The sequence below is a fragment of the Gossypium hirsutum genome, chromosome D09 (genome assembly GCF_007990345.1).
Source record: "Gossypium hirsutum isolate 1008001.06 chromosome D09, Gossypium_hirsutum_v2.1, whole genome shotgun sequence".
In the NCBI taxonomy this organism is placed as follows: Eukaryota; Viridiplantae; Streptophyta; class Magnoliopsida; order Malvales; family Malvaceae; genus Gossypium; species Gossypium hirsutum.
Window position 1 is genome coordinate 38,170,667 of NC_053445.1, and position 15,949 is coordinate 38,186,615.

At 30.3% G+C, this 15,949-nt stretch overlaps 1 protein-coding gene and 1 pseudogene across 1 annotated transcript; both read left to right on the plus strand.

Annotated features, from left to right (window-relative positions):
• The first annotated feature begins 2,944 nt into the window (after positions 1–2,944).
• Positions 2,945–6,194, plus strand: LOC107891532 (transcription factor SRM1). Its single transcript, XM_016816365.2, is given in 3 exon segments — positions 2,945–3,189; positions 3,192–3,441; positions 5,752–6,194. Coding segments are annotated over 3 exon segments (636 nt in total). The 5' UTR covers positions 2,945–3,077; the 3' UTR covers positions 6,026–6,194.
• A 2,549-nt stretch (positions 6,195–8,743) lies between these two features.
• LOC107891533 (vesicle-associated membrane protein 714-like) lies at positions 8,744–12,208 on the plus strand (annotated as a pseudogene).
• The last annotated feature ends 3,741 nt before the right edge of the window (positions 12,209–15,949 follow it).

Genomic DNA, 15,949 nt, shown 5'->3' on the forward strand with positions numbered 1-15,949 from the left:
CTGCGTATTAATATTTATATATTTTATATTACATAAATCTGAATGCAATTGATTACATAATTTTGTTTTAATTTTGAGAATAAAAAGTTGCATTGATTAGTTTAAACAACATTACATTAAGAAGCAACATTGGTTTGTAGGATTATCTCAGTCTTAAGCAAGTTTTTTGTCAGACAGACTCTGCAGTTTTGCAACTTTCATCTTTCAAAGCAAAGTCTCTAATTGGCATTTCTCTTGTTTTATTTTATTTTATTTATTGGCCTTTGGCCAGAACTAATTGGCATTTATTAACAGATAAAATTTAGTGTTAAAATGATGGGACATGGTAGCAGCAGCTTCAATTTGAGTTATTATGGATGAATAATTTTTTTATCACTTATAAAGTTATAATTAGTAAATAATGAGTGTAATAATAAAATATGTTGTATAGATATTATTGAAAGGGGAGCATATTGGCATACAGTTTTCAACTTTAGATATTATTTAAGTGTAAAAAAAATTTTGGTACTAAGTAAGTATAAATTGTCAAATTCAAATATTTCCGTATGCATTAACTCTTAATTATATTAATAACTTCGATAAAAATCAATTATTACAAGTTCCAAACTAACTAGATTAATTCTACTCACGTTAAATTAATTCAACTCAGCTAATGATTTGTTTGGTAAATCATTGAGAAAATTAAATCAATTAAAAATTAATATTTTAAATGATTTAAATTTTTACATCTGTTTGATAATCCAAAAAAAATGTGGAAAATAATAAGTAGATAAGAGCTACTTATTACTTAATAAAGAATATTTTCAATTAATTCAATTTTATTGTATTATTTTAATATTATATTATCCTATAAAAAAATTATGTTTAAAATTAGATTTTTGTTTAGAATAAGATGAAATATTTTAAAATTAAAGATAAAATGTAGAATATATTCTTTTATAATTTATATTTATCGAACAATTTAATTATATTTTGTAGTTAATTTTAAGTAATATATAAAAACGGTTTTATAACTTAAATTCAATTCTTCAATTTTCAACTCTAATTTTTCGAGAACTTAATGTTTTAGTTTATCATACAACACCTATCTATCCTGCACATAATACTAAGGGTAGGTTTGGACGGGTGGTGGGGTGTGTTGCGGTGCATTTAACTTATTTTTTATCCCACGTTACAGCATCTAATCTCACCGCCACATCTGTTTTTATACTAACAACAAGTAAATGCACCACTCATCCAAACCCGCCTAAGTATAGATCAATTCAATTGCAATATTTTATTCGATTGGAAGGATAAATTAAAACGAAATTATTCAGATATTTTGTACACATTGCACTCTAAAAAAATAAATTTGAAATTGTTGAAATGATAATCAAGAATCTAAAAAAAAATTATTCAACCAACCAAAATCAGTTGATTTGTCTCTTCTTTCATAATCCTTAATCGGATAAGAATGAATTTAGCGTTTAATAGTTGATCATAAAAAGATATGAGTCTAAAAAAGTGGCTAAGACTTACAACTAATTAACCTTATACTTTACAGCACCCAAAATAAAATATCTTACTAACTTTAAACCATTCATTAAAAATATGGAGTTGCATGGCACTCCAGAATATTCCATTGCACCAATTTGTTCTCAGGTATGTACTTGTAATACTACAGCTATAGCGTGTAAATTATATTAGTAGTCAGTATTTTTTTATTTAAATATAAAAAATTACAAAATGATAACTCGAATTTTTAATATTATTTTTTTTGGTTTCTAGTTGACTAACAGTAACAACTTTTAAAATTAACATAATAACAACTTTAACTCTCAATATTTATAAATTATGCCTATTTAATCTTGATTCTAAAAAATAACCCTTAACATTTACGCATTGTGTAATATGGTTTTTTTTGTAGGTTTGCTTTTCTTTGTTATTTTGAGAGTTAATTTTAAAAGAATGAGAAAATATGAAAATTATTATTTTGGATTTTTGGGTGTTTCCAGTTTTTGTCTATTTCAATTAAGTTTAGTTAATACACATGTTTTTTTTTTTTAGCTTTTTAGGTGAAAGGGTCATAAATAAAAGTAAAATTGCAGAAAAGACTAAATTATATAATGTGTAAATATTGAGGATTAGATTTCTTAGAATTAAGACTAAATTGATTCAATGAACAAAAGTTGAAGGTTAAAGTAACTATTATGCCAATTTTAAAAGCTGCTACCATTAGACATCTAGTGAAAAAAATGAATAATTGAGTGACTATTTTGTAACTTAGATGACACATTTTTTTTACTAATAGTTAAATGTCTAATAATACAATTTATCCAATTAAAATTTAGTTCACTCCGCCAGCAGTCAACTAAAATCTATCCATGAAAACAATATATGATGAAACTCAAACACTTACACTTAAAATCGTACATGATAAGTCTCGAACTTGAATACTTAATATTCAAAACCTCTACCATTGTTAACAGAGCCAATACCTCATTGGTTGTTTTTCAAATATAATAAAAGCCAAATAATATTTATAAATTTTTAAACATGTTCTGATACACATATTATAGTTTAACAACATTATCAATTAAACTTTATTTTTTAAATCAATCAAATAAAAAATTAAATCTAAATTGAAAAAAGCCTTTTAAAACTTTCCGCCGTTAACAATCAGAAAATAGCGGAATCAATTGGAAAATTTTAATAAAAAAGATTTTCCAACCGACATCATGACAAGACAGAATAAGCTAAATTTAAAAAAAAATAGCCAGGAAACACAAAACAGCTTCAGTTATTGATGAAGTAATAAAGAGTTTACATTTTACAGATAAAAAATAAATAAAAATAAAAAATATATTAAATTTAATTGAGAATCGAGAAAAATAATGGCGAAACGTGTTTAACATGATCTCATCTCATCAGATCAATTGTTTTTAAGTCAAAGATAGCCGAAAGTTAACGTAATCCAAACTAAAAAACAAAAAGAAAATCAAAATCAGATTCAGATCTTATAAAACACCCACTCACCCCCAATCCAAACAAGCATCAATTTTCTCAGACAACACACACACAAATTTCAATTTACAATTATGATCCGAACCAACGATGATGCTTCCTCGGCCTGGTCTTGGCACCAAGACAAGCTGTTCGAGCGAGCTTTGGTTATGTTCTCCAACGACGAATCGTCCGACCGGTGGGAAAAATCGCTGCCCAAGTTCCGGGGAAGTCGGCGGCGGATGTTAGGAGACATTACGAGGATTTGGAGCATGATGTTTTGGAGATTGAGTCAGGAAGAGTCGAGTTGCCGAGTTATGAGGGTGAGTTGGAATCAGCGAGTTGGGTTAACGAGTCAGGTAGGAGCCAAGTTTGGGTTGGATCCAAAGGAAAGGAAAGGGAAAGGGAAAGGGAAAGCGAAAGAAGGAAAGGCGTCCCTTGGACCGAAGAAGAACACAGGTTAGAACCTAGAATTATTTACCTAAATGGCCTATTTTTGCTTTTGCTCCTCAACTACGGTCAAAATTGACATTTAGTCCCTATACTCTCGTCTCTGATCATTTGTTCTTTTTATTTTTATAGTGCCCAAAAAGTTAACATTCTTAAGTATTTCGGGTTAATATGCAGTTTGCTACCTAAACTTATTCAAAAGTATCTAATTAGTATTTAAACTATTTTTTGAGTTTAATTGGTACTTGAATTTATATTCCGTCATACACTTTGGTACCTCTATACTAACACTGTCAACTTATGATGACATTACCAACCAATCACGCGATAACACGTGAAAACCTCTAATTTTGCAAATGACAAACATAAATAATTTTTTTAAATCTTTAAAAATAAAATTAATATAAATTTTTTTTTCCAATTTTAGTAATTTTATATTTTTTTAATTTTTATAAAATATTGTGCTTTATTATTATTATTATTATTATTATTATTAATTGATAAGAAAATAATAATAAAAAGTTTTACATCGAGAATGAACCTAGACTAACGTTTTGACTATATTCAAATAAATTTAGACAACCATTTGTTCAGGTGATTCTAGATGTGATTTTTTTTCAGTAATTATATATATTTATATATAAATTTATGATTTTATAATTTTTATATTTAAATATTTTTATAAATTTATATTATATTTTTATATTTATATATATTTCAAAATAACAATAACACAAAACCTACTATTTTATAAAAAAAAATAAAATATATAAAATTACTAAAAACACATCAATAATGAATGTAGACAAATGATTGTTCTGGTTCATTTGATATGAAAAATATTTTATATATTTTTTATTAATTTGTATATTTTAAAATTTAAAATTTTTTAAGTTTAAACTAATAATATAAAAAACATATAAAATTAATAAAAATGTAACTTGAATGAATATGGACAACTAGTATCTAAATCTAGATAGTCATATGTCCAAGTTCATTCTTGATATAAAAAATTATTTTTTTCTTCATTTATATATTTTTAAAAAATTTTAGTTTTTTTGTAGTTATATTTGACATATGTCATAATGAGAGGTTGCCACGTGTTATCGTGTGATTAGTTGTCAATGCTACGTCAGCACAAACTAACGATGGTAGTGTGAAGGTATCAAAATGTGTGACGAAATATAAATTTAAATACCAATTAAGCCCGAAAAAAAGTTTAGATATCAAATAGATACTTTTAAACAATTTCAAAGGTCAACTACGTATTAATCTTTTTAGTTAAAAAGATAAAAACACCCTTAAGACAAAAAAAAAAAGAAGAAGAAGAAGTCCATGTTAGCATTTAAAACAAAAAAAAATTAAGTCAACATCATATGTAAATAGATTTTTTTAAAAGAATAAATTAACTTCAACATTTTAATTAACTAGTTAAATATGTTAATTGTTTGGGCATGTCATAAAATTAGAGAGATTAAATATATCAAATTAATTTACATTGATTAAATCTTTGATTTAGCATAGTGGCCGAGCTAGAAAATCTTTTTTGGAAGGCTAGAATTAAATTGTATATTTTTACAATAGTAAAAATGTAATTTTATCATTTTAACAGCCTATATATTTATATTTTTTAAAAGGTTAAATTAGTTTTATTATTTTTAGAGGGACCAAAATGTAATTTTATTATTACTAATTTAAAATTTTATAAATTATAAAGGACCTAATTTGAAAATTTACCATTTTAGGAGGCCATGGTCCCCTAGGTCTCTATTAGGGGTGTGTAAATTTCGTGTAGAACCGAATTAATTCGGTTAACCGATTGAATTCGGTTAATTGGTTGGTTAATCGAATTAATTCGGTCGGAGGTCGGTTAATAATTTTTTGAAAGTTCGGTTAACAGTTAATTCGGTTGGTTAACCGAATTAACCGAACTTAATAAATAATATTACAATATATAAGTATTTGATCGGGGCCGGTTGGTTTGGTTAATTTTTTAGAAGTATAAATTAATCGGTCGGTTAATTCGGTTAACCGACCAAATTAATCGAAAAAGTTTGGTTCGGTTAATGGTTAAGGTTTAAAAAGATCGATTAATTCGGTTAATAATAATTCAGGTCGATTAACCGATTGAACATCTCTAGTCTCTACTAATATAGGGTTACTCTCTTAGGTACATAGTAAAATTTGCCACATATCCTGTTTTCGTTTCTTCTTCTTTTTTTCTTTTTTTTTTAATATAACTTAAAAGATATGTTATAATTTTTCAAAATTAAAAATTTTCACAATAGTAATTTTTTTTTTGTTACTATTATTGGATAGACTATTTCTGATTGGACTTCAAAAGTATGGGAAAGGAGATTGGAGGAGCATATCAAGAAACGCCGTCGTTTCAAGAACGCCAACTCAAGTAGCGAGCCATGCACAGAAGTATTTTCTTCGTCTCAACTCCGTCAATGAGAAAAACAAGAAAAGGTCAAGCATTCATGATTTGAAAATGGGAGATGATAATTCCATGGACCCCCAATCCAAGTTTTTCAATGAACAAGGAAGCTCCTTTGTGAATAATCATGGGTATGAATTCCCTTTGTTGTAACTTGTATAGTTAGATTACTTACACAAAACACAAACTTAAGAACTTGTATGAATACCCTTTCTTGTAACTTGTACAGTTTTATAAAACAGCTTGCAACTTATCTAAACAAGTTTATACAACATATATTTGTAAAAAAAAATTTAAGAACTTAGCAGTCTATTTTATGATACGACTTTTATTAGACTAGCTCATCAAGCAAGCCTCACACTCTAAGTAACCAACAATCCTGAAGACCCATACTTAATAAATTTTCAATTAGGGTTGGCAAATATTTATTAACTCCTTAAGTCAAATGATAAGATGAACAAACAAAAGGGTTAAAGGTATAGTATCGTCGATCAAAGACATATATCTTAATCAATCATATGTAAGGGACAATTTAGTCTCACACACTCTCATGCAAATGGCAACCTTAAAAGCATCTTCTCTTTTGTCTTACTATTACTTTTCTCAGCCCATTTCATTTCTTTTAATTTAAGTATCTGAACACATCCTATACCACATACTTTGACACATTTATAGAATTCCATTTATCTCGTAAGTGCATTAACTTTCAAATCGTTAATATTTGACACCACCTATAGAAACTGAGAAAAGAACCATGGATCACCCCCTTAAAGCTAACATTCCTTTCCCCAATGCTAAGACTTACCTTTATAAGCTTGACTATAAGCCTTACTTGTTTATGTTACCAAAACCCTTTAAATCCCCCATACAATGCCATTCACCTCTAGCAATAGTGTGACATCTTACGACCCTCGTTAACCATCCTACACTCATGTTATGTTCCTTTCAATTTCACCAGAACAACGAAGCCAACAGAGGCAGTTGATTGCTTACACATAGCTACAACATGTTCCCTAGAATTAAAATAAGGTCGCAGGAAAACATCTTGGAAAATCTAACAATTTCCACCTAACTTGCAGCCTCATTTAATGTTTGCCCTTAACTTTAAAAAAACCTTAATCACTAGGAAGACGTGCAACCAAGAGCTCAATCAACTAACAAAATAGAAGATCTTTAACTTAGCCAACAAATCTCAACCTCATAGTGAACATAAGCAAAGCAGTCAACCCCCAGGTCTGCCTTTCTCCTAAATAACATTAACATTTTCGCATGGTACTTGCAATAAATATGGCAAGATTATACATGAATGTCATTATTCACTCACTCAATGTCAATCCTGAAATAACACTAATATGCCAAAATAAGCACAGATTTGCCTCTAAGCGAATCTTTGCAATCTGAGAAAAAACAAACAAGCTACTTGCAGTAGGATTTATCCATGATATAAGATACCCTAAATGGTTAGTCAACATTGTTATGGTTAGAAAAAAAAGGAAAGTGGTGAATGTGTATAAATTTTACCAACTTAAACAAAGCTTTTCCCAAAAATTAATGTTCACTCTCCTCCATTAATAGATCGGTTGAGACTTTTATAACGTACCAACTTATGAGCTTCATGGACACTTTTTTAGGCTACGACCAAAAAACACATGGACCTTAATGATAATTTTTTTTTTTTTAGTAATTGAACTTGAAACTTATTGTTTTGTCATAATGTTTTCTGGACTAAAACATATTGGAGCAATGTATCAAAGATTGATGAACACATTTTTAAGAATCACATGGGTTGTCTGTGGAAGTCTATGTAGATGAGATACTAGTGAAAAGTCCGTCTATACAACATTATAACGCTTAATTTAATTGGTGGAGCCAAGCCTTCAACAGATGCAATTAAATGATATATTTTTGACTTCTACATACTTGTGTCACGCGACTAGAACTTTAGTCTTATAATTCATGTGGCCTTAGACGATCCTTTCGATGCAAGCACACCTAAGTCAGCCTAACTACCAAACAATTGAGGATTCACAAAAGAATTCCTCCAAAACACCGATTTATATAGCGAAAGCAACACAAAACAAAAGAAATCTTGTGTTTGAGTAAATGCTCTCAAAGAATTCTATTACTCTTAAGAATTCAATATACAATTGATGATTTACAAGTGAGGGGACTCTATTTATAGTTGAGCTCCCCAAAATCGACGGTTTAAGTCAAGTTACATCGACAGACGAGATTAAGCCTATCTCTTAAATCAAGGGATTTACAAGATTACAATATCAAATATAATATAATCTTACAACATATGATTCCCCTCAATCTTCTAATATTAGTTCTCATATTTACTAAGGTAGCCTATGTTTTCATATCTACATCATTGGCCATCCATGATAGGCTTGTCCAACAACTCTTTGAATCGGGCCAGTTCTCGTGGGTCAAATGATTCCCATCTAATCGATAGACCTCCATGGGATGCATCTTGTGCGATGGTCACGACCTTTGCACCTTGGTCTTCTCCCTCCACCCATTCTCACAACGCCTTCATTGTGCCTTCGGAATGGCACTGACCTTATTCGCCTTTGAAATCTCTTGATGCCTTAGCTTTTTCCTGACTAGTCTCACTATCGGGTTGTCCTGCCCCTCAGAACCTTCGCCTCTTAACTCGAACCATTGTACTCATTGGTACATCTCGTTGGCAAGAAGTCACCTGTTACACCGTTAACGGCAATTAACGACTCATTGACTAAAATGTAACTTGAGATAAACAAAAGTGACTATATTAGTAATTTACCCAAAATGCTATAGGTATTACAAAATTTGGTGGTAAAAAATTATATTATCCTTATTTCTTTTGACATCAATTAAAAAATGTACTAAAATTTAGGTACCAAAAGAAAGTTAGCTAAACCAAAATAATGATACATACTTGGTTTAAACTACAAAAGGAGAAGAAAGAATTATTAAAATGTAATTAGCATGAATTTTAGCTTAATTGTTTTCATAAATATTTAAACAATTTTTACTTTCTGAAGCAAAAGAAAAATAAATTAACAAAAAAGGAAAAAAAAATTCTCGATGGCGATCCTTTACGCGGTGGTGGCTCGAGGCACGGTGGTTCTAGCGGAGTTTAGCGCCGTGACGGGGAACGCTGGGGCGGTGGCACGGAGGGTGCTGGAGAAACTTCCGGAGGAGGCTGATTCGAGATTATGCTTCTCGCAAGATCGTTATATGTTTCATATCCTTAGATCCGATGGCCTTTGTTTCCTCTGTATGGCTAACGATAACTTCGGAAGTACGATTCTTTTACTTCATCATTTCTAAAATTCTACATCTTCTCGATTTCTGTTACGAGTTCAAATCTAAATGTCGACAATTGAAGTAGTGTAAGGGATTTTGAATTCTTTCTTTTAAAGTTTAGGGATTTAAAGTCTGTGACTTGAAATGTATGCTTCGTTTATTTTTCTTTTCTAGTATTTATATCTTGCTTTATAGTAGAACTAACCAGCTACTTTCATTTAATTTAGCATTGATTTAAGAATAATGCATAGGATTTATCTGTTAGCAAATATATCAGCATAAGGTGTTCGTTTTTGGTGCTTAATCATTAGCTAGAGAATCACAGTTAATCACATGAATTTAATATATATATAGTTAATTCTATTGCCCTTAAAACACTAAACTTATTCATATATTCTCTCATGGATCCATTTCCAACACCTTAGGTTCAGATTAGATACATTTGACGCAACTAACAACTTCTATTTGAAGCTAACACTGGGGTATTCTCGAAAAGTAGCTTTGAACAATTCCATTCAAAATCATCAAATTTCTCCTTTGCTTTGATTTTGGATTAGTAGTTTTTTCGTTCCTTTTTTCCCCCATTATGGAGATAAAATTTGGTATGTTATTCTATTTTATTTATCCTATTTTCCTTTCATAGAAGTTCTAATCATTTCTGTATCATTATAACAATCGCTTTGTACCTTAAGCTTATGAGCAGTTTCGTTACCATGGATTACTTTACTGTTTTTTGCAAAAAATTTAATGTGTTTCCTTTTGGGGGGTTGGGAGTTTGGCTTGATTTTATCATTTAAAATATGGATATTAATTTGTATACAGCTTTATCTCATTGATAAAAGTAAAAGAAACAGAAGATATCCTTTATGAGTCACTATTAATTACCCTGCCTCAATGCAGGGAGAATTCCATTTTCGTACTTGGAGGATATTCACATGAGGTTCATGAAAAACTATGGCAAAGTGGCTCATTATGCACCTGCATATGCAATGAATAATGAATTCTCGCGGGTGCTACATCAACAAATGGAGTTTTTCTCTAATAATCCTAGTGCAGATACTCTCAATCGTGTTAGAGGTGAAGTGGGTGAGGCAAGTATCTTGCTATAGCTGGAACTTCATTATTTATTCATCTTTTGGATTTTCCTAATCTTTTTTTTTTTTATTCTCGTGTCTGTCATGATGTGTGGATGGGTTCTTTAGAGTGTTGCAAAATTACTTGCTCTTATTCAGGCTAAGTTAATTACCTTTGCATTTGACCATGTAGTTCCTCGGCAATTGTTTTCACTGCATAATGTCTTTGAAATTCAAATCTCGAACCCTGTTGGAATGAGGTTTTTCAACCTTACGAACAAGATACCAGTTTCATCACTAGTGTTAGCCAGTTCTTTAAGGGGAAAACACTTTAGATCAGGATCTCTGGAAAAAAACCCTTATGCTTGTTATTGTCTGTGACATTAACATTGTAAGTTGAATGGCTGCACATCAAGTGACTATTGTGCCCTGAATTTGTGATTAATTTTTAAATTTCAGATTCGTACAATTATGGTGGAAACATTGAGAAAATACTTGAAAGAGGCGACAGGATTGAACTTCTTGTTGACAAAACTGCAACGATGAAAGATGGTGCATTCCATTTCAAGAAACAATCTAAACGCCTTCGTCAAGCTCTTTGGATGAAAAATGCCAAACTCTTGTGAGTAATTTAAATTCTTTATATATCTTATTTTGTTTTATGGAAATACAAACAAATAGCCCATTTATTAATGGCTAAATAATGAAAAAACAGCTAAACTTTACTACTTAAATTAAGCCCGTATACATAAGTTATACCCAAATAAGCTCATAACCTTTAATTTACAGCTAAATAAGACCTTTACCTGTACTTTGAACCCAAATATAACCTTGAATTGATACCTAAATAAACCCCTATCATAAATCAACCTTCTATTTGGATTAAGGGCTTATGTAGGTATAAATCAAAGGATAAGGGCTTGTTTGGATACTGTAAAATAAAAGTATGGGGGACTTGCTTAAGAAAAGTGAAAATGAGGGCCTTCTTAGTATTTTAGCCTTTATTAATTCCTATTAGCTACAATCTTGGAACAAAAATATTGACTTTGGCTGCCCATATCCAAGGAAGGGAACCAACAGGAGAATGAAAGACGTAAATAGAACATAGCAAAAGGGGGAAAAAACTAGTTGTTATAGACTTGCAAAACAATGAAAATTCAAGAGAGGGATAACTGGCTAGATTTGAATTTTCTTTCTAGAGTTATTCTACATAGGCCTTTTGTTCTGCCACTGAGCTTAAGAAACTTTGCTCAATTGTGTTTAATCAAAGTCTTCAAGTTTCTGATTCTTCTAATTCATGTACTGTGTACAAAACCTGTTTATAAGGGATGACATGAAAAATTGAGGAAAGCATCGGTTTGATATTTGACTACTTATGAAGAATTTCTGTTGGGCAATGTCAATGGAGTTGTAACTGATGTTCCCTATTCTTAGGCTACTCGTAACTTGTGTGAAAAACTTGTCAGACTGTATTGCTAGTTTGCCATTATCAGCTGTTATCATACATGCATGTCAATAGAAATCATTTTAGTATCTTAAATTAATTTCATGAATCATTTTAATTTGATATTATAGTTGTAACTACTCGGTTCTTAGGAACATATTCAGTTCCACATGAGGAAACTTACATGTCTGTGTGTACAGGGCACTGTTGACATGCTTGATTGTTCTGTTACTGTACATAATAATAGCTGCTTGCTGCGGAGGCATCACTCTACCTTCTTGCAGATCTTGAGTTGCAGTCTTACTGGTCTAAATTTCTGCTGAGGTACGCATTTATCTTCAACATTTTTGTGCAAGTTTGTACCTTTGGAGGCTCCTTGGCTTCCCAATGGAGGTTTCTAGGTATTTTTGGCAACATAGTCTCTATACCTGCTCAATTGTGTCTACTATTTATTTTTGGGGTTCGATGAAAACTGCCTGTTGTAACAATCATACTATTCACACAATCAACTGTTCAATGATTTTAGTTCTGGTGTCTTTATATTTTCCTTTTTCCTTGCACCTCTCTCAATCTCTCTCTCTATCGATCCATGTTACTTAGTTCTTGGTTTATTTAAGACCTCTCCTTTACTTACTTGCAGAATGTACGTTGCATTGTAGTATAAATGCAATTAGGTTGTAAATGGAATCGAGTTTTACGATGTTCTTTTTGTACTATGTTGCTGCCGAGGTTTTAAGAAAGTTATGAAGTGGGAACTTCTAACTGTAAATTATGTGATTACTCATATGCTAAGCTTTAATTAATGTTTGAAGTGTTGGTAGAAATTGAAGGGAGGGGATGGGGGATAAACGAGAGATATGTGCTCACGTATCATTTGGGTTTGACTCAGGAAAAAAAGCACTTGAGTTCAACTAGGTCATTATTGAGTTGTACTGAGCTTTCAAGGTATTAAAGAAGACAAATTCGAGTATCTTAATATTTGAATTGAGTAGCTCATGAGCTTAATGAAGCTTTTTATTTCTAATTAGTGTTGAAATTTTCAATTTTGAACTTGTATTTGAGCCTGAGGATAAATAATCGAGCATGGGAATCGTGTTCATTTTTAATAGATAAATCTTGAATCGAGCTTCGGAAATGAAATTCAATCGAACTTTAGTTGAATTTTTAGGTTCTTACAACTTTGAGTTGATTCAACTCAATTGATGATTTGTCATTTCAAGTTTTACTAAGAAGATTATATGCTCAACTTAAACTTGGCACTAGATAGCTTCCTCCGAGGAAAGGGGTAAAGTGTATAGAGAATTGTTTGCGTGCTTTGGATCACTTTTTAAGCACATTTAGTGCAACTTCGAATATTCTATTAATTTTTATTTTGCACTAAACTATATTTTTTCATACCATAATAATAGTTATTCGAGTTTAACTAGAGGCAGAGCATCAGGTATGACCTTACCCCTCTCCCAAATTGAAAAATTGTTCTAGTCTCTTTTGGAAATTGCAAAATTTTAAGTTAGTTAAATGGTGAAAATGCGGGTTTTTTACCTAATTAGGATAGAAAAAAAATTACTGAAATAGTATGTCAGAAAAAAAATTTACCAAAATAGGTTACTTTTTCATTGGAGCCTATTAGATAGGCGCCAATGAATAAAATAATAATAATAATAAAATTTATTAAAATATAATTTTATATTTTTTAATATTTTTTAAAAAAATACGGGTCAAAATACAGTCGGGTCGGGTCGGGTGGCGCCTATCAAGTAGGCGCCAATGAAGGAGCCTGGTAGCCAGGCGCCAATGGCTCTGCCCCCCCATGGTCTGCTGCTGTTGCCATGCCATTGAAATGTCCCTTCAAAACAATTTTATTTTTGCTATAAGTAATAGCAAATGAACCAAGCTCCAGACGGTAGAGAAAAAAAAAAGAGAAAAAGGAGGAGGAGAAGGAGAAGAAGAAGAAGAAGAAGAAAGTTTATAAAAAAGGTAATGTATTTTTTAATAAATAATTTTGTTTATAATTTAATAAGTTTATAGTTTGTGGATTTTTTAGTATATATTTTAGAAAATATTGTGAATTTTATGTTATTAATTATTAATTATAAATTATCTATATTTAGTGTTTATAGTTTAGATTAGAATTTTGTATGAATATTTTAAATTTTTTGTATGAATATTGTAATGTTGTATGAATATTGTAATTATTTTATAATTAAATTTGTATTTATAGTTTTGGATTAGTAATTTTTTGTATGAATATTGTAATTTTGTAAGTTAGCCGGGTTCGGATCAGCGGCATTGATTCAGACTTTTGATCTGCGATACAAAAAAATTACAATATTCATGCAAAATTACAATATTACAATATTCATACAAAAAAATTGCAATATTATTACAATATTCATACAAAAAATTACTAATCCAAAACTATAAATACAAATTTAATTATAAAATAATTACAATATTCATACAACATTACAATATTCATAAAAAAATTATAATATTCATACAAAAAATTTAAAATATTCATACAAAATTCTAATCTAAACTATAAACACTAAATATAGATAATTTATAATTAATAACATAAAATTCACAATATTTTCTAAAATATATACTAAAAAATCCACAAACTATAAACAAAATTATTTATTAAAAAAATACATTACCTTTTTTATAAACTTTCTTCTTCTTCTTCTCTTCTTCTTCTTCTTCTTCTCTTCTTCTTCTTCTCCTTCTCCTCTTCTCCTTTCTCTCTTTTTTTTTTCTCACCGTCTGGAGCTTGGTTCATTTGCTATTACTTATAGCAAAAATAAAATTATTTTGAAGGGACATTTCAATGGCATGGCAGCAGCAGCAGACCATGGGGGGGCTACCAGGCTCCTTCATTGGCGCCTACTTGATAGGCGCCACCCGACCCGACCGTATTTTGACCCGTATTTTTTAAAAATATATAAAATTATATTTTAATAAAATTTTATTATTATTTTATTCATTGGCGCCTATCTAATAGGCTCCAATGAAAAAGTAACCTATTTTGGTAAATTTTTTTCTGACATACTATTTCAGTAATTTTTTTTTCTATCCTAATTAGGTAAAAAATCCTGAAAATGCATTTAGGCCTTTTTTTAAAATTTAATTTTGTCCCCTCTAAAATGGGAAGTTTAAAGTTTAATCCCTCAAAAGTTGTAAAATTTTTATGGTGATAAAATTACATTTTAACTCATTCAAAAATCTATAATTCTAATTCGATTCCTCTAAGAAATAAGTTCAATAATGTGCAAACGTCACGTGTGAGTTTTCTCCAAATTCAACCATGTGTGAGATTAGGTTCTGATTCGTGTTTTGTATTGTGATTAGATATGCTCGTATCTATAATTGTACTAGTAAACTCAAAAAATAATATAATAATAATAATAATACCAAACTTTGAGTAAATCACTCATTTCTTTTATTAAATAGATTTGGTTCACCTGAATAGGATTCCTATTCAGGTCTCATTCCATGCTCTGTAGTGAAGTTTAGGTTTAGGTTTGGTTGGAATGAATCCCATTCCGTGGAATGGGCTATTCTTCCCTTCTTATATTCAAGGCTGTAATAGACATTCTTTGCAGGGGCTTGAGAATGGTTAGTACGGGTGTTAGTCATGTACAATTTTATCCCCACTTAAAATAGTGGACAAACCCAACAGAAAACCGTGTAGGGAGAGGGAACTAACTCTAACACCGGAGATAGTAATGCCGGAGAACAACTTGCCGGGAAAATTAAAAATAAAAACTTAACAAGACCATTAAAATCAGCATCTTCCTCAAACATAAACATGCAATCATCTAAAAAATAAGAAGAGACATAAAAGTGAAAACTTAAAAAGACCATAAGAAGAGATAGAAGTGAAGCTTAAAAAGACCATAAAATTAACATCGTTCTCAAACACAAACATGTAATCAGAAAATACGAAGAGACATAGAAGTGAAACTTAAAAAAGACCTTAAAACCAGCATCTTCCTCGAACACAAACATGCAATTATCTAAAAACAATTGATGATCTCCGGTAGAAATAGAAGTGAAATTTTGATATTTTTATTTGGCTTTTCTCTTTAAAATTAGATTTACCATTTTAGAGGTTGATTTAGGAGAAAATAATTTAAGTATCAAAGAGAGAAGATGAAGATCAATTTGTGGTAGTTTTTGGAGAGTGAAAGAAATTGGTCAACGACAGCAAATACTGGTGAACTCGTCGGAAAACTGGGTTTGGTGAAAGGAGAGAAGAAAAAG